A 27541-nucleotide genomic window follows, 5' to 3' on the forward strand; every position below is an offset into this window, starting at 1 on the left:
ACCTCCGCATCACACCAACATGAACCTTTCACCGCCATTGTTGTTGTTGTTAAATGTCCGCGCATGGTCCTTCCTTCTATTTACATGTCCGAACAGGCGGACATAACGCTACTGCCGTAGGGCTCGTGCTCGTGCGCGTACACGTGCGCACGCTCGTGCTCGTACATGTGCAAACGGCTCCGCTAAAGCCCACCTATTTCAAGCGGGCCGTGGAGGCCCAGCTGGCCCCAGTTGAGCGCGGAGCGGGTGCGCTCACACTACTTAAAGGTACCAGACTTTAGCTGAAAAACCGGTTTTGGCCGCGGCCAAAAGGATAATGTGATCACGCCCTTAGGGCCTGCTCACACTATCCTCCCGGGCCGAGACCCGGACTTTAGGGTACTTGTCCCCCCTCCCTCTCCCCCCGCGCCCCAGCCCCGTTTGTGCTCACACTGCCCCGGCCTCGGCCCCGGCCCATGCTTTTTGCTTGTCCGTACGTCATCACGTCATCACGTATGCGTGTGACGTGTCACGTCGTAACACGTCACACGCATTGATAGACGTCATCGCGATGCGTCGCTTTGTTTATAAAATGCGCGCGGTCTTTCAGGGGCGCACTCGCACATAATGGAAAGCAGCGCTGAAAACATGGCACAATTTTTGGCTTTGTGGTTGTTTTGGACTCATTGTGAAGCGCCACGACCCAGTTTAGTCGACGTTGTGAGGCGACAACTTGAGTCGAACCGAAGGGGACGAATGAGAAGGTTTTTGCGAAGGCAGCAGGTTGCGAGGGAGGCATTCCTAGCGTTACTCATGTCCCATTCATCAACAAGGTGAGAACAACATCAGTTTTAACCAAAAGCATTGTTGAATTGTTGAACAGGGGGGGGCCAGCAAAGCTCGCATAAAGAGCATATAATTAAAGGAATGTAAAAACAACGCATTATTAGACTCATGTATTTAGATATTAATGTAATATAACTTTAATGTAGCTGCATATTTGATGTTAGTAATCAGAGTCTCCATAGTAACTGTTACCTGCAGTTGCCAAATAAATGGAGTGGGGCAGAAGTACAAAGTAGCAAAAGATGGCATTGCCCAAGCCAATTGTACTTGAGCATGTGTACTAGTTGCTGGATTTTTTTTTAACTTATTGAGAACATCTGTATGCAATGGGGGATATGCATGTGGTTTATAGCCATCCTTTCCTATTACTGTCTGTTACACTGTTGTCCTTTCAAAAAAGCTGTCAGGCTATATTAAATGCATAGATAATTATAAGCAATGTTCCTTTTGTTACAGGAGCATCTGGGTTCGGCAAAGATGTGGTATGTGGTGGCAGCACATCATCACACACTGGACAGAAGATGAATGGCAGTTAAATTTCAGAATGAGGAAGACAACATTTATGCAGCTCTGCGACATCCTCCGGCCACACCTTCAACGACAAGCATCAACATTCAGGAGACCAGTGCCTGTGGAGCAACGTGTGGCAATATGCATCTGGAGACTGGCCACAAATGTTGAATTCAGAACCATCTCCCATTTATTTGGAGTTGGACATTCTACTGCAGTCACTATTGCCAATCTTGTCTCTCGTGTCATTGTGACCCACTTGCTTCCACTGTACATTAAAACACCCTCTGAACGTGAGTTAAGGCTCATTGTTCAAGGTTTCAGAGAGACCGGTGGGGGTTCCCACAATGTGGCGGAGCTATTGATGGGACTCACATAGGTATTTTGGCTCCACCTGACAGCCCTGCAGACTACTATAACCGCAAAGGTTTTTACTCTGTGATCCTGCAAGGTGTGGTAGACCATCGCCTTCGCTTCTGGGACATTAATGTGGGCTGGCCCGGCAAAGTCCATGATGCCAGAGTGTTTGGGAACTCAGCCATCTATGAGAGGGGTCAAAGTGGCACACTGTTCCCTGACATCACTGAAACTTTTGCTGGAGTGGATGTGCCAGTGGTCATGCTAGGAGATTCAGCTTATCCTCTACTGCCATGGTTAATGAAGCCCTACCCTGAAAACCAGCTCACCACCCCATCTCAGCTGAACTTTAACTATCGTCTCAGCAGGGCAAGGATGACTGTGGAGAGGGCTTTTGGTCGGCTTAAGGGAAGGTGGCGTTGTCTGATGAAGAGATATGATGGTAACATTGACAACATTAACACTGTTGTGTCAGCCTGTTGTGTGCTCCACAACTTTTGCGAAGATAACAGCGAGGAGTATGATGATGATTCCACTGTTAATGATGAAAATGAGGCGCGCAATCATCATGGCGGTAATTTGAACAACACTCAAAACACTGCAAGAGATGCCTTGTGTTCTTACTTCTGTAGTCTGTAATGCAAACAAGTGACTGTTTTTTCTGTTGTCACTTTTTTTTGGTGGGTCTGGTGTCACTTTTTTTTGGGTGGGTCTATACATACTCTGTAAAGTGTCCTCTTGTTATGACATGGTTGTATAAATAAAATAGAATTAAAACCATTTTTGTTGTCTACATTTACTTGTTTTAAACTGTGTTGTTTTACATCTCATAACCTGATCTTTATGTATTGATTGATGCACTGAGGCTTACAATAAATTGTTTCCAATAGATGTATGGACCTTATAGGTTTATAAAAAGACAAGATGTATGGTAAGACAGTTTTATTAAAAGTTGGCAAAACAAAATTATAAACAACATATCTAGAAAAACACTTAAAAAATATAAAAAGTCACAATCACGTTATATAAAAGGTAAAAACTATTTAAAATAAACATGCATGGAAGTTGTTAAATACCTTACAATAACAAAATTAAATACAAAAAATAGTGCACGCAGCAGTCTTCTGGCAGACTCCGGCTCTGTTTTTTAATAATTTTAATGTCACAACTGACAGTAGCTCAGGTTTTCCTGTGACATAGACCTGGCCGGTTGTGTCATGGCACCCAGAAGCTGCTGAAACATGGCATCTGTCCGCTGTTGTCGGCGGACCTCAGTCTCTGCCTGAGTGGTGATATAGGCGTTAAGTGTTTCTATGTCCAGCCTGCTGCGCTCCTCCTCTAAGCGCCTATAGTCGCCATTGTTGTTGTTGTAAATGTCGGCGCATGGTCCGTCCTTCTATTTTCTATGTCCGAACATGCGCACATAAATGACGTCAGAACCGCCGTAGGCATCGTGCTCGTGCGCGTACACGTGCGCACGCTCGTGCTCGTACATGTTCAAACGGCTCCGCTAAAGCCCACCTATTTCAAGCGGGCCGTGGAGGGCCAGCTGGCCCCAGTTGAGCGTGGAGCGGGTGCGCGCACACTACTTAAAGGTGCTAGACTTTAGCTGAAAAACCGGTTTTGGCCGCGGCCAAAAGGATAGTGTGAGCAGGCCCTTAGAGGCAAGCTGTCCAAGCTGTCTGGGCAATGCTCTGCAGTGAATGGCTGCCCAACCAGACCAGTAAACAAACTCTGAGCCCTGACTCTGCAGAAAACAGCCACAAATGATGTAACCTCAAGAGGGTGGAAGTAAAGTATTGGGATTGCAACCTTTTAATTCTGGATGAGAGTACAAATTCTGAAGTGTGTCACAAATATGTTATACACACACACACACACACACACACACACACACACACACACACACACACACACACACACACACACACACACACACACACACACACACACACACACACACACAATACAAGAATTCAAAAACGAAGATGGCATATTTTTTTTTCATTTGGTATAGTGAAATATTAGAAATAATACAAATGTTTCTTCTTTTTTTTTTTTAAAGCTCCTGCTTGTTTCATGTAAGAAATTATAATGATGGCCCATCCTGTAGTGTATTGAATACCTTTAGTTTCATAAAAACTTAATTGATAAGTCTGATTGGTGTAATAATAATAATAATTATTATTATTATTTCAGAGCACATCTCATACAAAAATGCAGCTAAAAGTGCTTTGCATTGAAAGCATAACATTGAAAGACAACTATTAAAAGCATTAAACATGAAATATGCACAAATCAATAGGTGACACACAAGAAGAACAGGCTTATAAAATTAGACAATAAAATAATAGATAAAAGAGAAGAACCAACCATTTAATAGCTAAAAATAGATAAATAAAAGAACTTAAGTGAGGAGCAGCCACAATTACTGAGCGAATCATACAATAAAACTAAATAAATTTAAATAAATAAAATGTGCCATACAAGGAATACGATGTCTTACTTATAATCATAGTTTCTTTAAATTCGTGTTTAGAAACTATACCATATTAACATGTATCTGTTACGAAAATGTTTTCTTTTTGTTTATTCCTTTTCTATTGCTTTACTCTCTCTTACTGTTCTGTTTCTTTCTGAATGTAAGAAATGCTACGCTCAGTTCTGAAAGCAACAACTTTTGTAATTGCATTTGAACATGCTTACTTGTGTCGTATTTTGCACTTTGCAATAAAACAAAAACAAAACATGTATCTGCAATAAAACAGAGCGGTCGTTTCGCTTCTCATGTGACCCGCTGTTACGTCTCAACAAGCGACACTGCGGAGGAACTCTGGTTCTTGTAGTTCCATAAAACCAACCGTTGGCTCTAAATTTGGCGACAAAAACTACATTCCCCACCGCTCAACGCAATTCGGCGTACATTTAGCACTTCCTGTTAGCTCGGGAAAGATAGCGGACGAGCGGTCGAAGAAATTACTGATGTATTTACGCAAAATTGTGGCATAATTGTTGAGGAACGTGCTATTCTGGAGACTCTCGGGTCCACATTTAGGAGACGACAATGGTAAATATGTCGCAGATGAACACGGTTCTGTTTTCTTCCCCTAACTGTCGCGTACAACTGCTAGAAAACCGCTTCATCTGTCAGCTAACTTACCTTAGCAGGCTAAAGGGCCACAGATCCGATGTCACGGTGTTTTATCACAGATGCAGACTTCCACTAAGCTCAATTACATCGACTGACAATCATTTTGACTTTGTTTAAGGTCTTGCACAATCATGGTGTCAAAATAAATGGGTGTGGTTTTGACACCACTCGAGCTAAAGCTAATGCTACCAGTATTTATCCATATAAATACACATTCACAGCATTTTTTTAATCTAGCTACGGTTAAGTAAGCGAGGTATTCAGCTTTTGCTAGATATACCGTCTAACGTCAGTTGTAAACGAGTGACAGCTCGACAAAGGCAAATCAGACACTCAGTCGAGTCTGATCTATGAGTTTTTTATTGAAAATATAAACATTTATTTTCTTACATGTTCCAGAGTTCTACACAATACCATAACGTCATTTCTAAATGTAGAACTAATAATAACATACATTAAAATGTACAAGAAGAGAAAACCATAAAATGAATGAATACTAATAAAAACATAGCGGTGTGCTAAACTAAGGGAGTAAATCTGGAATGCCAAAATAATCTAAAAGTTTTTGCCAATTTACTATTTTTGTCAGATCACTAGTATTTGAGAGATACAGTATATATAGAAGTATTTCAGTGGTTCTGTTGTAATCTCATTCTGTCATTTTTCTTTTCCTTCTGATTTTATCTCATAGATCCGCTTCATCCTCATCCAAAACCGAGCGGGGAAGACACGACTGGCCAAATGGTACATGCAGTTTGACGATGATGAGAAACAGAAGTTGATTGAGGAAGTGCATGCTGTGGTAACTGTCAGGGATGCCAAGCACACCAACTTTGTGGAGGTATGGGATCAGTCAGTATCATATGCATGCATGCATGCACGGCTGTATGGTTCTTTTTTGTGTGTGGGTGCTTCTGTGACATGCCTAAATATGTTACTTTTTACAGTTAAACGAGAGGACCACAGTATAATGACTGAAACCACACTGTTTTAAACATCTCTGTCATGGCTACCTAACAGTTAAATAATTGGGTGACTCATGTGTCCCACATTTTAAGCATTTTCCACTAATCAGTGTTTTTTTTAACAATTTCTAAAGCATTTGCAAAAGAACCCTTTCAACCAAATAGGGAATTCTAGATCAATACGCTGTCAAGTGAAATATATATCCTGTGCAGCTGAGCCGTTTTATTATGCGTTTTGTTCCTAAGTTATTAAAAATATACTGGTTGTGTTTCACCTTAAAGCTGGGAAGCTCACATCCAAGCAAAGCTGCTGTCGTTGTCATAATATGAGCGTCTAAGCTGCTGTTGTTATTGTCACAATATAAGAGACAACAGTGTTAAGAGGCTTTATCTGTGTTCTCACAGTTCAGGAACTTCAAGATCATTTACCGGCGTTACGCTGGCCTGTACTTCTGTATTTGTGTGGACGTGACTGATAACAACTTGGCATACCTCGAGGGAATCCACAACTTTGTAGAGGTAACTGACACCCAACATACACACAACGCATGATATAAAGACTCAGTAAGTGAACTGTGATGATTTACTTCTCATGGTCTGATTATTTTCAGGAATGCCTGTTAATGATTTCCTTCTAAAAAAAATCCCCTCCTCTTCTGTCTTGCAGCTTCTTAATATCCAAGTATGGCCTTCAGTCAAATTAAATGTAGTGCAATGTAATCTCTAAATGGCTGTGATAAGTAGCACATACAGTTTTGTCTTCAAAAAAAAGTATGGATTATCAGATTGCTGCAAGCACAACAGAATGAGTCACAGTTTAGCGTGACAGTAGCATGTCTGTACAAATTCATAGAATCAAAATTAATTTAGCATTCTTATGTCCAGGGTGTGCCGTTATCGACTTTGATCAGCGTTAGATAATGCCAGGTCAAGGGATGCTGGAAATAAGCCTTCAGCAATAAAATAACAAATTGATCACTAATTACAAACTGAGTCTGATAGAAACAGACTGCACAGACATGACACAAACACTGAAGTGGCTATGGCAATGGTACAGTGATTTTGGAGATAGGTATGGAAGCTAATACTTTTATAATGTGCAAGCATTAGTTTCCTTATAATGTCTGGTTGCCAGCTTGTATAACCTTCAAAGTTACTTTCTGTCTGTGCTCAGGTTGCTGCTGCTGAACAGCAAACTAAATAAGATTTCAGTATCTTCTGCTACTCTGCATGTCAGATGTTGGTTGATGTTTTTATTTTATTTTACAAGTAGTAGATATTGCATAATTAAAACCTGTTTTCAAAAGTATGGCCATAAACAAAGATTAATCATGATATATTTATGGTGAAAGCTTAACTATTTCACTTCTTAGATTCATCTTTTTATTCAAAACGGCAATCTACTTAAAGGAGTGTAAACAGAGTTGAGTGAAGTGAATCAGTCATGCTGCTTTTATTTTGAGTTATTTTCAGAGAAATGTTTTTTGATTGCAAACAAATAAATCCAGGTTAGATGGCATGTGTACTGGCCCATATTTTGAACCAGGACATGTTTTATATGGTTCTCTAAGTGAACTGAGTCACAAGTCTAAATATGTTGAGTGTGAATTAGTAAGAACAACACCAATGACTTATCACAATGCGGTTTGGATGAAAAATTAGACTTCCTGCGCTCCATTCAAGAGCTGCGTGACCTGGAACATGGGTCACCTCAGTCCGGATTGATCATTGCGTCGGTCATAACTTGTGCTTCACATAACTGCAGTGTTTCATTACTTGCTAACGTCATCATGCAGGATTTATGTATGATAGAAATGTCATAAAATGTCATACACTTGCAAAACAAATCTGACTATCTAAGAGCTTCTTGCTGCATTAAGTATGTACACCACCCAGACAAAAACCTAATTCCAGAAGTGTATAATCTATATTTTGGAATAATCCTCTGTCAGGCAGCTGCCTCCAGTAGTCGGTGTCATTTTTAAAAAAGGTGGCTCGAATTTGAACTAGAACTCCTTTGTCAGCTTATTATTGTAGTATTTGATGTATTTAATTAATGACTTAATCTGCATAACTAGCTATGTTTATTTTAAATCTTGGTGATTAATTGGCATTAGGCTGTGCAAGTGTGTCTTGTTCATCACTTAATTTGTTTAATTGCTGTTTAACAGCTTTTTTCCTTTTTAATTATCAATTTTATAAATCAAATAAGTACCAACTGAAATTGTGAGCTTATGGTGCAATCTACTGTTTGCTTTTGTCTAAGGCAAACAGTAGACCGTTTTCTATGCAGAGCGCTCAGGATTGAAGGTTATTTGATGTAATGTTTGACTATGAAGGAATGCCTGTAAGTGCACAGTATTCTTGAACTTTTTAAGCTTGTTGTGAGAAATAACTAATTTAAAATCAGTACAATGCATGTTTTTTGTCCCTGTACTCATGTTAAAGGAGAGTATCAGAATTTTTCAACCTGGACCCTATTTCTCTATGTATTTGTGTCTTAGTCACAAGTGACTAATCGGAAAACAATGTTTGAAATTGGTCCAGTATTGAGTGAGAGCACTGCAGCCCAGCAACTGTGAACCTGGCTGCAATGTAATCGGATAAGGCAACAACGGCTGTCAATGTACATCCACTGAAAGTACCATTTTTTGCCACTGACAGGCTCAGATTGTTATTAGGGCGCACTCCCACTGTTCATCCGTACCGTGACCATGCAAGTTTCGCGGGTACAGCGACTAGGCGCGGTACGGTTGCCGTCCACGGCCCGTTTGGGAGAGGTGGGCTTTTGTAAAGCACGTTTGCACATGTATGAGCACGAGCGTGTGCACATGTACGAGCAGGAGGCCTACGGCGGTTTTGACGTCTTTTTATGTGCGCCTGTTCGGACATAGAAAAAAGAAGGACGGACCATGCGCGGACATTTAAAACAATGGCGGTGAAAGGTTCACATTGGTGTGATGCGGAGGATGAGTGTTTACTGCAGATTTGGTCGGATGAAAATATTCAAAAACAGTCGGACAAGACGCACAAAAACTCTGAGGTTTATGGAAAGATTTGTAAACAAAGCGACGCATCGCGATGACATCAATCAATGCGTGTGACGTGTTACAGCGTGATGACGTATGGGCAGGCAAGAAGCATTCTTCCGAGGCCCAGGCAGTGTGAGTGCAAAAACAGGCCTGGCCCGTGGGGGGAGAGGGGAGAGGGAGGGGGGCACAAGTACCCTGAAGCACGGGGCATGGTACGGATGGACAGTGTGAGTGCGCCCTTATAAGTGTCTGGCTATATTATGGAAAGATGGAAAAGTTGCTGTTATCCTGCCACACTTTTGTGTGCAGCTACTGATGCAGGTCAACACATCAGTGCTCATTTAAAAATCAGTAGTTCTGCCATTACATTAAATAACTGAGTTCTTGTGGAAACAAACACAACATCAATTTTAGATAGTTGTGATTTGGATTCTGCTGCGACGACAGCATCACTTCACTTAATTTCTGCACTATTGTGTCACAGTAAGTGTCACAGTTACCATACATCTTTACGTCTTCTCATGTTAGACTATTCGGTAAACTCCTGGCTGCAATCTGATTTTGGACTGTTCCTCTCTTTCCTGTAAGGTACTGAATGAGTATTTCCACAATGTGTGCGAGCTGGACCTTGTGTTCAACTTCTACAAGGTAAGGACATCGCAACATTATTTTTTCTTTGTGAGATTTCTAAATGATAGACCTTGATCTGACAAAAGGAGCAGAGGAGCACAAACTGCAGATGAGAAAATGTTTCTTTCATTACAATGCCATGGAAAGTTCTATTATTCACAACTCGAGAAGTCATTCAGTGATATTCATCTAAATAATTTTAATTGGGGATGGTCAGAATTATATTTTTTATAGAGGGAAATGCTAAGCAACAGACACCTCTGCGCTGCCTCGCAACGGCTACTAGTGTTCTTACTAATTACCTAAGGTGTCAAAACATCTGCCCACATGCTTAATTTTAACCAAGCACCACCCACAAATGAGGCGTTACAGCTAAACTCCATGGGCTGTGTAGGCAGAGCGGCACATCATGTTCATTATATTTAATTATTGAAGCAGCTCCATGGGTCACGAAGCTGCACATAGAGAGAGAAAACAATGTATGTGCTGCTTCTTGAGCTCTCCAACAGGTTAAAACGACATAGTACTGAGTAAAAACGAAATAGTACAGTGTTTAAAAATTATAATTCAATTCAATTCAAAAAACTTTATTTGTCCCCGGGGGGCAATTCAGGGCACACAGAGCAGCAAGTAACGGCAGTGCAATTATACAAAAACATTTTAACCTAACACAAGAATAAAGTGTAAAAGAAGAGTTAGTGTCAGGATGTTAGTGTGTTAGTACAGGTAGAACAAGTGTCAGGATGTTAGTGTATAAGTACAGGTAGAATAAGTGTCAGGATGTTAGTGTGTTAGTACAGGTAGAATAAGTGTCAGGATGTTAGTGTGTTAGTACAGGTTAGAATAAGTGTCAGGATGTTAGTGTGTTAGTACAGGTAGAATAAGTGTCAGGATGTTAGTGTGTTAGTACAGGTTAGAATAAGTGTCAGGATGTTAGTGTGTTAGTACAGGTAGAACAAGTGTCAGGATGTTAGTGTATAAGTACAGGTAGAATAAGTGTCAGGATGTTAGTGTGTTAGTACAGGTTAGAATAAGTGTCAGGATGTTAGTGTGTTAGTACAGGTAGAATAAGTGTCAGGATGTTAGTGTGTTAGTACAGGTTAGAATAAGTGTCAGGATGTTAGTGTGTTAGTACAGGTTAGAATAAGTGTCAGGATGTTAGTGTGTTAGTACAGGTAGAATAAGTGTCAGGATGTTAGTGTGTTAGTACAGGTTAGAATAAGTGTCAGGATGTTAGTGTGTTAGTACAGGTTAGAATAAGTGTCAGGATGTTAGTGTGTTAGTACAGGTAGAATAAGTGTCAGGATGTTAGTGTGTTAGTACAGGTTAGATACAGAGAACATCGTCGGCGTGAGATGTAGAAAGACATGTGTGTATATGATGTAAGCAGACATGTGAACGGGTGTATATGATGTAAACAATGTAAACATGAAGTAGACTGTTGAAACAGGTATGAACAGAACTGTAGTGCAGAGAAGATATAAGTGGACAGTGATCAGATTCAGATGAAGTCAGACGTGATACATGTGTGTAATGAGCAGACGTAACAGAACTATAGTGCAGTAATAGAGTATAAATATAATATATAACTATAAGCTAAATAATAAAGTGATAGTGGTGGTGCATGGCAGGAAAACAGCAGTCTAAGTATATGCTAGCTCTGTGTAACCAGATGAATACTGAAAAATAAAGTGACCATAGTGCTGTGATGGATACAATATAAGACCTGATAGACACAATAAAGTAGAGTAGTGCATTAATACCATAAATTAACATAACTAACAGAATCAAGTGGACCAGTAAGAACATAGTAGCAGAATAAGGATACATAATAAGGATACATACCTCAATACTAGAGGGCAATGTGAGGCAGCACAGCTTCCAAACACTACAAAACCAACTGTATTAAAACACACACTACCAACGGAGTCTGTGTAGCAGGTTAAAAACTCTGTTGTGCCCCGCCTATGTACGCTGTGCTCACCCACCCCACGTAGTTTGGCTGTTAGACTCAGAAATTGACAAAAACAGGAGTAATCCGCATTCTTGGACACCTTAACAGACTTCCAGTTTCATCCGCTGATGTATTGCTGCTCCTAGGGAAAAAAAACATTTCACAAGCTCAGTCACTGGCAAAGAAGGGCTGATTCATCCCATCATATTTGTCACATGAATTCATCCTGTATTTGTAGCCATCCAGCACTTATTTTTACATTTTGATGACACAGAGGGTGGGGTTGAGTAAAGATTATCACCAATGTATAGGACAATGTTCAAGGAAAACCAAACATGTGTAGGGAAGAAGATAATGTCTCTTTGCTTTCAGGTCCAGCAACACTACTTGTGGTTTGTATTTGTCATTTGTAATCCTGAATTGCTAGAATGAGCCACTCTAATGCGCTGCCTGTGTCCACACTTTAAGGTGTACACGGTGGTGGACGAGATGTTCCTGGCAGGAGAGATCAGGGAGACCAGTCAGACCAAGGTCCTCAAGCAGCTCCTCATGCTCCAGTCGCTGGAATAGAGAACAGAACCATCCGTCCTTCCTTCCTTCCTACCTGCCCACTCATCAGCTGCCCTGGTTCCTAAACCGACCTAATCCTCGTTCCTTCCGGGAATATTTTCCTAGCCGCTACAGAGCAGACTTCACTCCTTATACAGAACTTCAGGAAAGGGAGGGGTTTTTTTAGAGATAGAAATACACAATATTGTTTACATATGGATATATAACATGGAAGCTCAGTCAACCTGTTCGTCCCAGCAAGCTAAAGTCTATATGTTGCAATATTCTGTATTTGTTGTACTTCTAATGAAGTCTCCCAGTATTAAAAGGCTATACATTTCAACATGTTAACATCTCATCGTGTTAACATTTCCTATAGCGCCTCAGTTACAATCAGTTTTACATTCTGTTGACTTGTTCCCCCCCAAAGCCAGAGGCTGCAGAAATGAGTTATTTCATGAAGGAACCAGTTAGTCTGCGTATTTATCTCTCTGCCGTGTGAAAACACTGATGAAGATTCATCAGTGTGACACTGCGCTCTCCTGCCCCCCTCCTCCCCCTTTCCACCTTTCATTGACCTCTACTTTTATTTGATAGCACTACTGTAACTAACAAGCACCACGTAGACAGAGCGACTGCCTGCAACAGCCTCGCAGCCATTTATAAAAAAAAACTCCATGTGAAAACAGACCTCACCCGTGATGTGATATCAAGACTTTGTGTTAACAGTACAAGCAATCTACAACTAGAAAGCCCTTCAGAGCCATTGACCCACCAACACAAGTTCATAATTGAATGGAGTGTACTTAGGATGAGTGCCATTTTTGACAGTGTGTTATGGCAACCTGCGCTGTGTCAGACACCCTCGTGACATGATGAGGATAAACAGCGCTGGTAATGTTAGCTCAGATGGCTGCGCTCTGGATGTTGTTATCGTTTTTCATCGCATTTCGAATGATCCAGATGATTTGACGCAACCAATTACACTAAATGGTGCTTGTTGGTCACACTTTAAACAAACACACTTATAGGGGTAAAAAAAAAAAAAGACCTGGACGTAGAAAGTATATTTTACAATAAAGCAGTACTGTGAAGTTTGCTTGGTATGGTGTACATACAGTGTATCTTGCGTATGTTGAATATTGTGAAATTAACACATGCATTCCAGAAAGAGTTGTTCTCGGTCTGAGGAGTATTTACTTGTGTGAGATCCATAAATTCTTTTTGCCATTGCATTTAATAAATTGGTTTTTAGATTCCTCCTTCAAGCCACATGAACTTTGACAAACGTCAACTTTTATCAATTTCCCTTGGCTGGACTTGAAATGACTCGTCATACTCTAATTTAAACCATACCCGGTCTTAAAGGTGGTTTCAAATGTTACTGTTGTTGAACTTTTGTATTGTTTTTTTTTTTTTAATGATTGGCAATAGTGAAATATGTACTGCTTCCCTTTTGTCCACCTGTGTGAGTGTTTTTTGTTGGAAGATGTGTGTTTGTATGTATTACTGTCTCCAATTCAAAGTACCCACATCAAAACCATCCCCTTATATGTAAATAATAAAATAAACATGAATATCAACCGTTTCTGCTTTTAAATAACTATTCATCTCTATGAAAAGGGAAATATTATTTAAATTAGATTGACAAGACTTAAATGCCCAGTCAGTCCTAAATTGTATGTGTGGTGGATTTTTAAAGTTGTAATAATATTCTCCCTAAACGTGTTGGCTTAACAAGTACAGCTTTTGACAAGACTGAAAGAACATTTACCCGTAAATGTAATAGTTTTAAAATACATGAACATGATTTTTCTATCCAATAATTTAGCACCATCTAGTGGTGAAACAGTAAATTATGCAATGTGGTTATGAGGTCATCTTGAGAGCCTATCCAGGATCAATAAATCAGTCAATATATCCACTTCAGCGATGTTAAACCACTCTAGGCATTGCGCCATCGACTTGAGAGCATAAATCCAGTCAATTGGACGCAGAGGGCGTTTAGTCTTCATCTTAAGAGTCCTCTGATATCCTAACCTCACCCTGACTGCCTTTGAGAGAAATAGACTGAAGGATGAAAGATGAGGAAAATGAATCACGTACATGGATTCTATTGTTACATTTCAGGGCTGTTAAGTTAGCTGCCTATAAACCTGATGCAGTAAGTTATTGCTCACAGGAGAGTTAAAATAAAGTTGCCGTAGATTGACTTATGTTCACGACTGGATGTACTATAACAACCTGGGGCAACAAACGGAGCTTTAACATGAATTTACAGTCACTTAGAGACAAGACGCAGATATCAGCATTAACATCCAGTAGACAGGTGAAAGGGATTTAACTGAAAAAAACAAGCAGTTTACTGGGAATTGCATATTCATTACAATCAATGAGCAACACTCACCCTCAATAGACAAATCTTATTTACAGCATAGGTTACTTGAGAGGTACAGTAGCATTTTGGGTTGATTATATAATATTAGTTACTAAGCAACAACTGAGTTGGATTGTATTCATTACATGATTGAATCCAGACAGGAAGTGAGGAAATTATGCTTATCACATGGCTGTTGATGAGTGCTTACTATGAACTGTATAATAAACACATACAGATGAATGCAAGCTGCAGCATTCAACCATTTTGATGACTTGATAACAGAATATAAATGACAACTTGTGCATATGAGTGATCAGAGACGCTGACGGCCTCCTGCAGCTCAGGAAGGGAACGTCCTTCCATCACTGCTACAGCAGCCTTGTCTCATGACAGCAGAAACAAGGAAATGAAATGAAGCATCTCAGTTGTTACTCAGTAAGAAATTATAACATCTAGAATTAAAATCTGTATCACACTTTACCGTTCAAGTACAATAAAATGTACAATTCTATAGTTTGCAGCATAAAAACAAAACATGAAAACTCAAAAGTAAAAGTGCACTTGCAGGAGACAAACTATCACACGATGCCAATATTTTATGAAATAAAAATCTTTGACCGTCGGTCTCTCTTGATGTCCTACACTATCTCACATTTGCACGACTCATCTTTTTCCCTTCAGCGTGCTGGCTCACTTAAGCTTCAACCGCATATGGTCTGTCCGTCTGTGAGGACGTACAGTATGCTAACACTTGAGGAGAAGACATGACAAGATAAGTTTTGCGGGCAGTTTGTTTTGATCTCCTCTTGGCTGAGGGTCAGTGTGACCTTCTTTCAGTGGTTCAGACAGAAGCAGTGCCTTTGACTCAACAGTAGGGCGGGATGTTTTTTAAGTTATTAGCTCGCAACCTCATTCTCCTCCTGCAGCACCACAATCATGCTGTCAGTGCTGGAGAGCGGTAACCACATTTCAGTGGAAATTCCCTGTTTCTCTCTGAGGGTCTGCTCTGAGGAGAAAACATCTGGGTCGGCCTCGGCAAACTCAGCGGCTTTTTGTAGCAGAGCTGCTCCTTTGCTTTCACAAAGAGAAGTGAAAACTACCTCAGAGGTTAAAAACAGCATCCTGACTTTAATCAAATTGCACTTGCAGCCTTGCATGACTAAACAGCATCGAGCCTGTATGAGGGAACTGAGCTGGCATCATGAAAGTTTCCCCAAACATGGCACTGAAGCAAAACCAACTGTGGTTTCCTGTGACGTCCCTTACACAGAATGTGCGGCGTGAATTAAAGGGAGGTCAAAAAAAATGGAGAAAAAGCCCAGCAGAAAGAGTCAAAGGCATTGTTAGTTTTGTAAAAATTGATGACCCTTTCTTAACCAGACCAGAGACACTGGGACTTCACCGTGGGCTAATTCTGATGATTCAAATCAGCACACTTTGGGAACTTTGAAGTCAAATAAAGAGCAAAAATCTCTTTTTGTGCTTTAAACCTGACCCACAGGGTCCTCTATGTGGATTTAGAGTGGAGTGATTGGACCGTTCCCTCTGACAGTTTAGAGACACGGTGACTAGGAATAATATACTGTAGATCCACAATATCAAGTATATAACTAAGACCAATATTATATGTCATAATAGTGCATTTTAATGCGAACCAAGAAGTCAAATGACTCAACATAACACACATCTTGGTTTGGATAAAAGAACCGGGCTCTACATTTGGGTCTGTATGACTTTAAAAATCTTAACTAGGCTGAAATTCACCAATCAGCTGTTTCTATATGGATCAGGAAAAATAAAACTGTTAAAATTGTATCTGGTTTTCAATACATCCACATGAATTCTAAACCGATCTGTGAAGGTTGACTTAATTTTACTTATAAGAGATTGGACTATTTATTACTTAGTCACCGACAATGACAGGCTGAATTTACAGAAAATAAAGTTAACTCAAATAATGGATAAAATAGAAAAATATCATCGGGTGCCTTTATGATTAAAACTCAAAAGCTAAAACCAAGGTTTAGACCAAACTAAACATGAATCATATCCGGACAGATTGAACAATGAATATGCGCAAAATAGTTTACCAATAATAATTTACAAACAAAAGTTAAAAGCATCTGGGTGTTACTAAAACGAGAATGAAAAGCACAGAGATAAAACAACAGTAGGGCAGCCCGTACACACAACCCTTGACTTTGCCTTGTCTGGTAAGTCACTGAAAAAGGTTCCTCTTCTTTATGATCCCAGCTTGTTCACACTGAGGGGTTTCCCTGCCCAGTCACAGGGGCAAAGCTGACCCCCCTCAGGCTAGAAGTCGAGAGTCTTACCAGAGGTCAGGGGTCAGGGGTTGCAGTGATCTCCATGACCACTCATCCAGGTGATCCAAGGTGTGCGAGACTGCAGAGAGGAGGGTCCCGCACACCAAAAAACACCTGGAGCTGGAAAATAGAAAGGAAACAAGAAGCTGATCACTGACGTGCCCTTATTTATACTGAGGAAAGTAAAAAGGTTAGGTCTCTTATTGAAAAGTACTACAAGCCTGGTGTGATGACATAACACTGACCTGTAGGGGGCGTCTTGTCCTGTGTTAGCCTGGGGGCCGAGTTGAAGGTGGGGCCCCGATCCCTAGCAATTACACGACTGCTTATTCTGTGTGGTGGTGCCTCTCGGCTGACGCAGCTGCCTCAACGAAGCATCTCCATACTGGATACCCGAACCCATCCTCTCTGGGTCCAACTCACCTTTGAAATGAACCGTAATGACAACAGTCAGCGATGCAGACACACCGGTGAATCGTAGACTAAAGGCTCATTTATGCTTTACGTTCGATACGCATACGGATATGAACGGAGCCTTCTGTCCGTACTCTGTGTACATTTCGTCCGTATTTCTGCACGTATCCTGCAAGCTTGCGGATGCATACCGATACGGACCAAACATTACAGTAGCACCGGTTATCATGGGGGGCAGTGTCGGGCATCGTATACAAACAAATGGCCATAAATAGAAGGAGCAGGCAAGTCATCAAAAGCCCAGACGGACATCCTGAATTGCCGAAAGTGACGTAAAAAGTAAAATGACTATGACAATGACTGGAATTTTCTGTCCACGCTCTGTGATGTATTTAGTGTCTCACAGACCATTTTGCCTCCTTCTCAATAGACGCAGGATTGTTATCTCCTCCATTGTTGCCATGTTTGTTGTCATAAACCTTTTTTTTTTTTAAATCAAACTTTATTGGAGTAACTTTTGAATCTGATCGACTCCCTCTAGAGGATGTTTTGTTCAACATGCATGCGTGAAAGCATGAGCGCAGTGATGATTAGAACGATAATAAAGTATGTCTCTATTTACGCACGAAATAGGAGCATAAATGAGCCTTAAAAGAAAATCCAATGTGCTTCATGCACTCAAGCACAGAGATCACAAGTTAGGATAAAATCGTGGTGTACCCGAATCTATCTTGTTGAGGATGATGCGAGCGCACTTCAGGAAACCCTCCTCAACATTCTCTCCTGTCAGAGCACTGGTCTCCAGGAACATCAGCTCTACATACGGTTTATAAAGAAACAAAGGCACAGAAGGTTAAATAGTAGCAGAAGGAAGAGAAACAAAGTACAGAATGGGGTGACACAAATTATGAAAAGCAAGCAGGAGAAAGAGACTTGAAATGTGAGATAATGCAGATTAAACAGTGGGTTACCGTTCTCCTGAGCAAAGCGCGATGCTTCCAGGAAGGTCACCTCTCTGTCTGCATCCAGGTCTTTCTTGTTGCCACACAAGATAATAACAATGTTGGGGCTTGCCAGGGTCCGGGCATCCGTCAGCCAGTTGGTTAAAGCATTGTATGTCTCCCGACTGTAAGACAGAACAGGAAACACAGTGCAACACTGAAAAAATGTAATAAATCAAAATGATCCCTTCTGACACTAGTCTGTTCCCGTACTCAGTTCACTAGATTGGATTATTTATTCCATGAAACAGTCTGTTGGGCAGTGAAGCTAGTCACTGAACTTTTTGTGGAAACTTCTTTGGCTTGAAGCCACCGGTCACCATGGAGACAGGACCCTGGTGTCCATGGTAACATGAGGCCAGTGAGGTGAGCAGAAGGGTGTGGGTCAGCAGGATGATGTTTAACAGCTGCTTTTCACAAACAGCCAAATAGTGACATCAACCCCTCATCCACATGTAGCCGCAATCTGATTCACATGCTCTCTCTTTCTCTTTCAACTACTTTCCTGTCCATATTCCTGCTAACCTTTTCACCTGTGAGAAGTGATAAATGTCTCCATGTATGTCTCCATGTTTTCCATCTCCTCCTTCTTATGTTCCCTTCCCCCTGCAATTTCTCCTTCTGGTTTTTTCCTCCCCTCAGGTGACACTTTCTGTGATGGACTTTTGCTTCTCCCGTCCGCTGCAGCCTGCCAGAGGAAGCCTCTATATTAAAGCTCCTGCCACTCTGCACTCTATCTCTCCCTCCACAAAAGCCCATACATTCTTACATGCACAAACAGTATTACATTCCTGTCTCTCTGCATTACGGCGCTCACTCCATCTTGATTTCACAACCCCCTTCTATCGCTACACAGAGCTTATGAAATACAGGCCTGTGAGTGGGTTCTGGTATTCATATTTCACCGTGTCAGTCCCAGTCGTTAAATTGCACAATTTCTGGAGGAGGTATGGACATACTATCCTTTTTTTTTACACCTCTCAGACTGAAAACAACAATATAGGAGCTCAAATAAAATCAAGTGAAATACTATATACAGTTAAGCTTCATGGGTCAGTTAATTTAAATTTCAAGTCCAGCCAGATCCAATTTCAACTGTTCAACATCATCATTGCTGCGAATGTTTATCTACGATGTGGTTTCTTTACTTTGTTGTTGTTTCGTTTTTAATGATTATTTTTTTGTCATTTAATGCAGGAAAAATGATCAAGTCTTGGACATATTTCCTGCACTTGGCAGGGAAATCTAAGTAATGGTGATTGTGTCTTTACTCCACAATATGGAGAACATTCATTTTAAATAATAATCCTATAGATGCAGTGATGTTTTACCTGGTGATATCATAGACGAGGAGCGCTCCAGCTGCTCCTCTGTAGTAGCTGCGCGTAACAGAACTGTGGAGAAAATGCATAAATCTTGGTTGAAATAATGTATTCACATTGGCTGGAGATGGTGAATGAGAAACTGTCCCTTGATTTGAATTATAATCATCTGTCGGGCACTGAACTACTCCAATGGAGCAGCCAAGCGACTGTGGGTAACTGTTTGAAGCTGGAAGTTGCCCAAAGACAGCATGTGCGCTCACTCAGTAATTCAGGTTTGCCAAGTTTGCCAAACCCATAGCAGGAAATATTATATATAGGCTGTTACCGGAATCGCTCCTGCCCAGCGGTGTCCCAGATCTGCAGTTTGACTGTCTTTCCCCCAACATTGACCACTCTGGAGCCAAACTCCACACCGATGGTGTGGTTGGAGTCCTGTTTAACTGCAACAGGAACGCAGAGAGAAGAGAGTGAAAAAAGGTGAGGTGACGGCACAGCAGAACATCTCATTTCAGCACAGTTATTGCAGTCCTGCCGTTCTGCGTTTTTTTTCTCCTGGCAAAAATGATGCACTGTTTTAAGAGAAGCCAGAGTGGAGACAACGCTTTTAAACTCTGCTCCAAGAAATCTTACCTCTAATCTGTAATACGCTGGTGTGTCGTGCTTGTTATAAAAGACCTGAGCTGTTATCTTCAAATGGCTCACACCCGCGTTAGAGTCCACAGGGAGTCTAGATGAGATTAACACTGTCAACCCGACCTCCCTTTCTCTCGCCAGTGACAGCACAGGGACCTGATGTGTCTTTAATGAAATTAATAGAAGCATGTGTGCGAGTGAAACAAGTTTTAATTATGAGATACTTAGCCCTTACTTGCTAGCTTACTTGTTAACATCTTCACAGTTCTGAAGTTCAATGGATAATTAAAATGTTTTTGTTGTAGCGGATACACTGGATTAGAGGGTTTATTGTGAACACTTTACAATTGACTGCAATCCAACAGCCCTGCAATAAAACCTGACTTTGCGAAGCTCGTGAGGACAGTGTGATGTTGTGATTTAAGCCATTTTTAAATTGAAACCCACAATTTGGAGTACATCAAAAAAAAACTGACAGAATAGACGATCTGAGTTTGAACTAAAATAAAGTTCATCTGGCAGAGTAAAATAAATGCAAAAAAAAAAAAAAAAAATATATATATATATATATATATATATATATATATATATATATATATATATATATATATATATATATATATAATGATTGATTAAACAGATTAATGAACTCCGACCCTCACATAAAAAGATTACACTCTTTTTTTATTGGAACATTTAGTAATGTACTTTCTTTTTAGGTCCCTATGCCAGAGAACGGTGGTGCCATGTGTTAGATATTGCTGGCTCAATAATTACCTACTGTGAATGTTTGGAATCTGGGCAGACACATTTAATCCTGTCATTTTAGTTTGACTTCACATGGAGGTCAATGAATAACTTTCTCAGGAGGAACTTGTTGAGAAAATTATAGAGTGTAACCTCACACAGCAGAGTGCGAGGCTTTATTTGCTTTCTGTGTGTGGCATGAAACAACCAATTAAATCAACGACGCTCATCGTGACCGTGTCGATTCTCTGTGTGTCTGTAATAGCGTGATTATGTTTTCACTCTTATGCAAACCTGACGTGACTAATAGGCTTAAATGAGAAGACACTCACACTTGTTCTCAATGAATTGGTGGAGGAGGCAGGATTTCCCCGTCCCAGCACTGCCAATCACCAGGAACTTAAACAGGAAGTCTGCAAACAGAGGAGAGGAGGGAGAGATCGATGCAATGCATCAGACATCAGGGGAGAAACTGAACCTGCTGCTGTTTGTGCTTCTATCCTCAGAGACAATCCTTAGATTTCCTCTTAATCCCATTGAGTTTCTATTCGCATCGTATCCAACAACCCCAAATTAGCCGGCTAATCACAAAGCCTCACATGTTATCAGTTTAATCTGCTGCTTGTGATTCTGATTGAATATGCTTGTTTGTCTGAGGTGGAAAATGACTGTGTTTGATAAGCACCGGCACTTATTAACACATTTAATTAGAGCGAAGCCAAAGCTTTAGAGTTACTGAACATGGCTTAGGTTAGCTGACTTCCACAGGGAGTGAATGACAAGAGCCAGCTGGCTGTACAGATGTTGTTGTTGTTGTGGAGAGTGGGCCCTTGCTCACAGAGAGAGAACAACCCAACCCACGCATATGATCCACAGCCCAAATGACTCATGGGGGGGCCCTGACATGCAAGGACATCCACAATACAAACATCCTTTGTGCGCTGTGACCAAAGACAGTGCAGGAGACATTTTCATGCATAGGCTGTGCTTCAGTTCCAACTACATATAAAAAATTGTAGTGAGGAAAGTGTTTGTTTGTGAGTAATGCATAGACAGGAAGTAGAAGTATGACAGGAAATTCAAGAGTGATGTTAAGTTCCTCAGGATGTGAGAGCAAATAATCATCGCAAACTACACCTTTCCTCCTGAGGCCCTGCTTCAGTTTGGAATTTAAAGAAGGTGTTACAATTTTGGTTTAAGCTTAAGAGCTGGCTCTGCAGGCAGAAGTGCTTGGTCTGGCAAATGATTAGCGAGTACTGTTGAGATCACCAGCCAGGTGAACAACACCCTGCAAGTTTACATTTCCACCCAAGGTCAACAGACACAGTAGTTTGGAAAAATAGAGGAGCAGATGAGACTAAGTTTTCTGTTTGGAATTTAAGCGTGTCATGCTAGTGCTCTTAGAGCCACCTTCGTCGACCGACAAGCACCACTACTGCCAGCAGAGTTTATGGTGCGCTGCCACCTTTGTTTGCTGAAGCAGGTGTTTCCCCAAGCAGCACAAGCTAGAGGTCAGATTCACAGTAACAGAACTGCAAAAGCAAAACGAAGGAGCCTACCAGCACTTAAATGTTTTCTTGTGCAACAGCAGTCACCTTTACAATCACACGTTGTCACGTTGTCCGTGGCAGCAGAACTGACAGAATCAAAGGATAAGAGCTTGGTTTTAAAAGCTTGCCTCAGCTTTTACTGTCTTCCTCGACATCACATATTCCCGTGTGAGATCTGCATACAACAATCAAGCTGTCAATATGTCAAAGCAATGGGGAGAGGAATGTAGCACAGCCCTCTCAAGAGCAGCCTTTCAGGCTATTGTATTCTTTACACATCAATATTAAATAACCCCTGAGGGAACGCACCAACCCTGTTATCTGCATTCACTTACACTGTGACAACACTTAACATACTCAAACCCAGATCTACCTAAGGTTTATGTCTGATGTGTCCTCTGATCTTTAAAGTGCATTTGCACTTTAAAGTTACATGATGTTGGCCTGATTGCACAAAACAGAAGGAGAATATGGAAAGTGGAGAAATTAGATTTAATTTCACAAGTTATAATATACAAAACAGAATATGTAACAAATGCCAAAACCAGTGCAAAGCAAGTTATTTTTCCAAATACAGGATGGACATTTTCCAATATTTTTGGCCATTTATAGACTAAGCCATTAATCAAAAATATTATTGATAGATTAATCCAGGCATGTACAATCCTGCTCCTGGAGGGCCACTGATTAATCAGTAACAAAAATGATTGATCATTATTTGCAGATCCAGTACAGTGTTTCCCCCAGGTTTTTTGTCACCAAAAAAGTTAAAGGAATCATGGTTTTCATGTGTTTCCAATGCACTGTAGCGGACTGCCTGAATGTTCTTTTCTTAGCGTGCCAGTCGGTGTTTAATCAGGCAATTTAATAGTTTGTATTGAAAGGTCAATCCCAACATGGATAAATGAATCAGTGTTAAAAGGCGTTAAAAATCACCAGACAGAAGGATCACAAATATACAATCAATAATTAGAGCCTCAATGCAAACTCAGTTTAAATCAGTGTATTACACAATGAGCTACACTCGGCATCAGAAAATGTCTTTTGAATAATTGTCCAAAAGGTCCAAATTATGTTCTCCAACAGAAACATAAAGTCCAAAGTTAAATCAAATATCACTTTCGGGTTTCAAGCACAACAAAATAAAGAAAGAATTTCAGTTTGTTCTGTTTTAGTTGTTTTTGTGTAGGAGACCCATCTTCTCAAACTAAATAATAAAGGATCTCTGATAAATTTCAGTTTCATTTTCTATTTTCTTACCCCACTCTGTAACTAAACAAGATGAACTAATGAAAGAGTGCCGTATAGACCAAACACCAATATACATTTTAAAAATATATAAAGAATTCCCTGTGGAGCCATTAAACCTGGCCATGTTCTTATTGTATTCATATTGCTTTTTGCCTGATCCACTACTGGCCCTCCAGGAGAGGAGACAGAACAGGAGACAGAAATCAATAAAATGCTATTACAGCTACCATTAGCGCTGGCACATTTACCTAAATACTGGCCACTGGGATTAAGTTTCATACAAGGAATGAAGGAGGTACAAGTAGAAACATATGGAGAGAGTGTGTGAGACAGTGAGTGCAATAGGAGGGGATGATGGCGTCCCCTTTCAAAATAACTGGGTCTACTGAATCAGGCTATATTGTGCTATTGATACTATCAGTTGTACAGAGTTGTCTATCAGAGTTGTTGGATGTCAGTAGTACTGGTGATCTGTCATAATGGCAATGCTCAGTCACAGACAGGTGCAACCATCTCTGCTGTCAGCATTGACCTGTAATGTAGATAGTGTGACAGAAGTGAAGTTATCATGTGAACAGAGGTGGACACTGACACACCTAACAGCTGCTGCTCTACAGGTAACTGAGGGATGATCAGCCACAGCTATCTAACTTCCTCATAAAGGCCTTGTAGCTAAGAGCTAACCTCTTCAATAAAAAATACACAGCAGCACTTAAGACTGAATGTGACATCCTTGCAGCTTGCAAGATCAACCCATTCTTCTTGAATTTCAATGAGCTCAGGTTACACCAGCTCCTGCGAACACACCCTTTCTGTGACGACATCCATGAAGCTATTGAGTCTGAAGTTTGTCCAACTTTTACCTGGAAATGCATCACCACCATCTGTTAGCTCATCGTGACCGTTTAAGGAAGCAATGCACTCCGCCATTGTTGAGACAGAGGTGTCAGTTGATACACACGTAAGTACACTATTTGAATGAAACAAACGTTGATAAGTATCACTCTCTCTCCACACACGGTGAGGTGGTAACCTACAGCTAACCTGAGCTAACCATGTAGCAGCGTTGCTAAGAGCCAGTATATCTCCTCACACCAGTGTGTATGTCATCCTGCCGCCCCGCACAAACATACCGTATGTCTCAGACATGTTGACCCTCGCTGTGTGTCTCAGTCGGGTCTTTTTTACTCTCTTGGTATTGTGACAGCTGTTACTCGCTGGATTCACACCTCTTCAGGGTGTTTATCTACGATGCTAGATGCTCCCTTCCTCGGTTCCTTCCTAGCTTATTTGCTCTCCCTTTGCTCCGACAACAAACCAAAGACAGCAGCTGCGTGCTGCGTCATTTCTACGACGTCCCGTGTTGCCTTCTGGTGTTGTTGGCCGTGTAGGAATTTTGAATTGTCAAAGTGCGACCAAGCCGACAAAGTTTTTTAATGTTTTATTTACTTTTTTTTTTAATCTTAATAATCTTAATCAAAAAGGACTTACATCATATTCAAGATAATACAAGTTATATACAATATAAGCAACCGGACGAGTGACATAAATAACAGATACAGAAAATGAAAATAAATAAAATACTAGACAAAACTAAATGAAAATAAATAAATACAAATACAGTTAAAAACTCATTAAAGTTAAATAAAAATCAGGTCAGTCAGGAAATAAGGTAAATAGATATTCATACAGTTTTTACAGATTTTGCAATTTTATAGCATTTTAGTCCACATATTTTTTTTGTACAGGCCTAGTATCATCTAAATTTTAAATACTTTTAAAATAAAATAAAGGAATCCTTTTAAGAAATGACATATTCGCCAAAATAATGATTGTTACCAAATTTCAGTTTTTTTGTCCTTCAGTTGGAGACCAAACTATATTTTCAAATGTCAAAACCGGAATAATTTGGCAAAGCCGACAAATTGGTTTTATAAATTTGGGTTTCCTTTTAAAATAGAAATCTGATGATTTGTGTTTTTTAAATGCCTTGACTTATGTGTTGGAAACATAGATTGCATGGTCTGAAATCCTGTTAATGCCCTGAAAATTAGATAAAATTGGCCAATTCATCATTAAATTTCCACTTGTGTTCTTCAATGTGCCGTTAATTTCAAATTAAAGCAATATTTACTAAAGACTAGGCCTACTAACAGTTATAAAGTGTTTTTACAGATAAGAAAGTGCTCACTAGAACGTAAAGGCATCATTAATTGGTATAGCCAGTCTTACACCTTCTGCCTAATTATAGGCATTTCAAGCAGTCTTTATTCAGAATGATTCAACTTGTCTATTTCTATTATGGTCTAAAAAATAAGCATTGTTGATACTGTCTTTCTGTAGTTCTGTGCGTCTGTAGCTGCAACAGCAAGCCACAAGGTGTCAGGCAAAGATAAAAGGGAAAAGCTAGAGAAAGCGTGTAGAAGTGTAGTGTTACCTAGTTAGATGAGTTACTGAAGCCCCAACATCACATGACATGACATAGCATGATGTGAAGATATTGGTTAATTTTTATCATATTTTAAACCCCATATCTAGAAAAACACAAAACAAAATATGTCACAATCTGCGGTATAAAAGGGGCATCAATGTGCTGTCTTTGGGAAGCAGATGACTGCTTTTCTCTGGAAATAATTGCTCAAAGCACTGTCTTTTAAGGTTTAGAGGAATGAGGAATGTCTGTTTTCCTGTTCTTTGCTTATTCATTCATTCATCACCTTTTCATACCTCAACTGCATACACTGTCACACAGAGCCCAGGGCGTGGAGTGCAGGGCTGCCCAAGGACAGCAGGTGATAAATTACAGAGCCTTCCACTCTGCTATCTCTCCCAGTTCCTCCCTGCCTTTGTTCTGCTTTGGCAGATCCCCTGATCCTCCCCAGCCTTGTTAAAAGCTCTTTTCACTAAGATTAAAGACAGAAGGAAACACAAAGCTCAGCGTCGTGTGGGGGCACGGATGTTTTCCTAAGGTGGGCTGCAAGAAAGGCTGGCCTCAAAGGTGTGCAGCAGGCAGAAAGAAAGGATGTTTTTGCTTCCGTTAGGTGTTCTGCTTACCTTTGTGGGTGTCTCAGTGTTCGTTTTGTGTCTCTTTTGTCATCTTTCTTGTCCTCTTGTCGATTGCAGGTGTCATCATCAGAGCAACTGAACTGCAGGGCAAACAAGGTGCCCTTGTGTCTATGTGTGGGTTGTTTGGGATTTTGACCTTGGACTATTTTGTCACAGTTCACATAGTTCTGCTAGATTCACATGCTTTTAAAAGAGACATGTAAGGCAGAAAATAGAAATGAGGGAAGGTGGCACAGTTTCATGTCATGTCCAGACAGTCTCAATCCAAGATCAAAACAAATGTGTTCATGATGAGCACATTGGGGAAGCCCCACATAAACCCAACAACATTCGCAATGTTTACAACAAACAATGAGTCATTTTCCAGAGGCTAATTTGAGTGAATCACTTCTTGAGACAGGTGGGCACTGCGGTTGGCTGTTATCGCTGTAAATATAAAGGTGTTTGCACCACCATGAGTCATAGGCTATACAGTAAAACAGAGGGATGCCTGATGACTTGCTGTTTTATGTACAGACACAAAGGCATTCTATGAAGTAAGGGCTATTAAGACACACTGCGGTGTAAACGTAGCCAAAAGGTGTCAACGCATTAATGAGTTGAAACAAGTACAAGAATATCTGTATTGACTCATGAGTTTGCAGACTTCACCTGTAGAGGCACTGTGACTGCTGCAGCTAAAGTTTGAAGAATCACAGATCTAAAACCCAACTGTCAGAAATGAGATGAAGCTCACAGACGGTTCTGTGTGTGTTGGAGCGCCGAGCAAACGGCACAGCTCTGATTCAGACTGAGGGGGTATTTATGTGCATACCTACTCTGCACAGTAGTGCTATTGCTACTGTTTGTTTGCACGCCAGGGTATCCACTTCAGTTT

General features: G+C 40.6%; 2 protein-coding genes across 2 annotated transcripts; one reads left to right on the forward strand and one right to left on the reverse strand.

Moving 5' to 3' along the window:
- The first annotated feature begins 4622 nt into the window (after positions 1-4622).
- ap2s1 (adaptor related protein complex 2 subunit sigma 1) lies at positions 4623-13556 on the forward strand. The gene is made up of 5 exons (XM_083914186.1): positions 4623-4759; positions 5535-5684; positions 6214-6327; positions 9429-9488; positions 11893-13556. The coding sequence occupies exons 1-5, from the start codon at positions 4757-4759 to the stop codon at positions 11992-11994; spliced, it is 429 nt and encodes a 142-aa protein (XP_083770312.1). The 5' UTR covers positions 4623-4756; the 3' UTR covers positions 11995-13556.
- An 852-nt stretch (positions 13557-14408) lies between these two features.
- Positions 14409-24894, reverse strand: rab4b (RAB4B, member RAS oncogene family). The gene is made up of 8 exons (XM_083914299.1): positions 24732-24894; positions 21130-21210; positions 19743-19857; positions 19424-19486; positions 18063-18217; positions 17812-17907; positions 16923-17100; positions 14409-16797 (listed from the first exon to the last, which is right to left on the reverse strand). Exons 1-7 carry the CDS (start codon positions 24745-24747, stop codon positions 16985-16987), a joined length of 642 nt encoding a protein of 213 aa, XP_083770425.1. The 5' UTR covers positions 24748-24894; the 3' UTR covers positions 14409-16797; positions 16923-16984.
- Positions 24895-27541: the final 2647 nt, after the last annotated feature.

The sequence above is a fragment of the Echiichthys vipera genome (genome assembly GCF_963691815.1).
Source record: "Echiichthys vipera genome assembly, chromosome: 5".
Classification (NCBI taxonomy): Eukaryota; Metazoa; Chordata; class Actinopteri; order Perciformes; family Trachinidae; genus Echiichthys; species Echiichthys vipera.

Coding starts and splice junctions, on each gene's coding strand:
- ap2s1 (XM_083914186.1), top strand. Junction 5,685..6,213: donor AGCACACCAACTTTGTGGAG/GTATGGGATCAG, acceptor GTGTTCTCACAG/TTCAGGAACTTCAAGATCAT. Junction 9,489..11,892: donor TTGTGTTCAACTTCTACAAG/GTAAGGACATCG, acceptor CCACACTTTAAG/GTGTACACGGTGGTGGACGA.
- rab4b (XM_083914299.1), bottom strand. Junction 19,858..21,129: donor CCAATTCATTGAGAACAAGT/GTGAGTGTCTTC, acceptor TTCCTGTTGCAG/TTAAACAGGACTCCAACCAC. Junction 17,908..18,062: donor GCGCTTTGCTCAGGAGAACG/GTAACCCACTGT, acceptor AACCGTATGTAG/AGCTGATGTTCCTGGAGACC.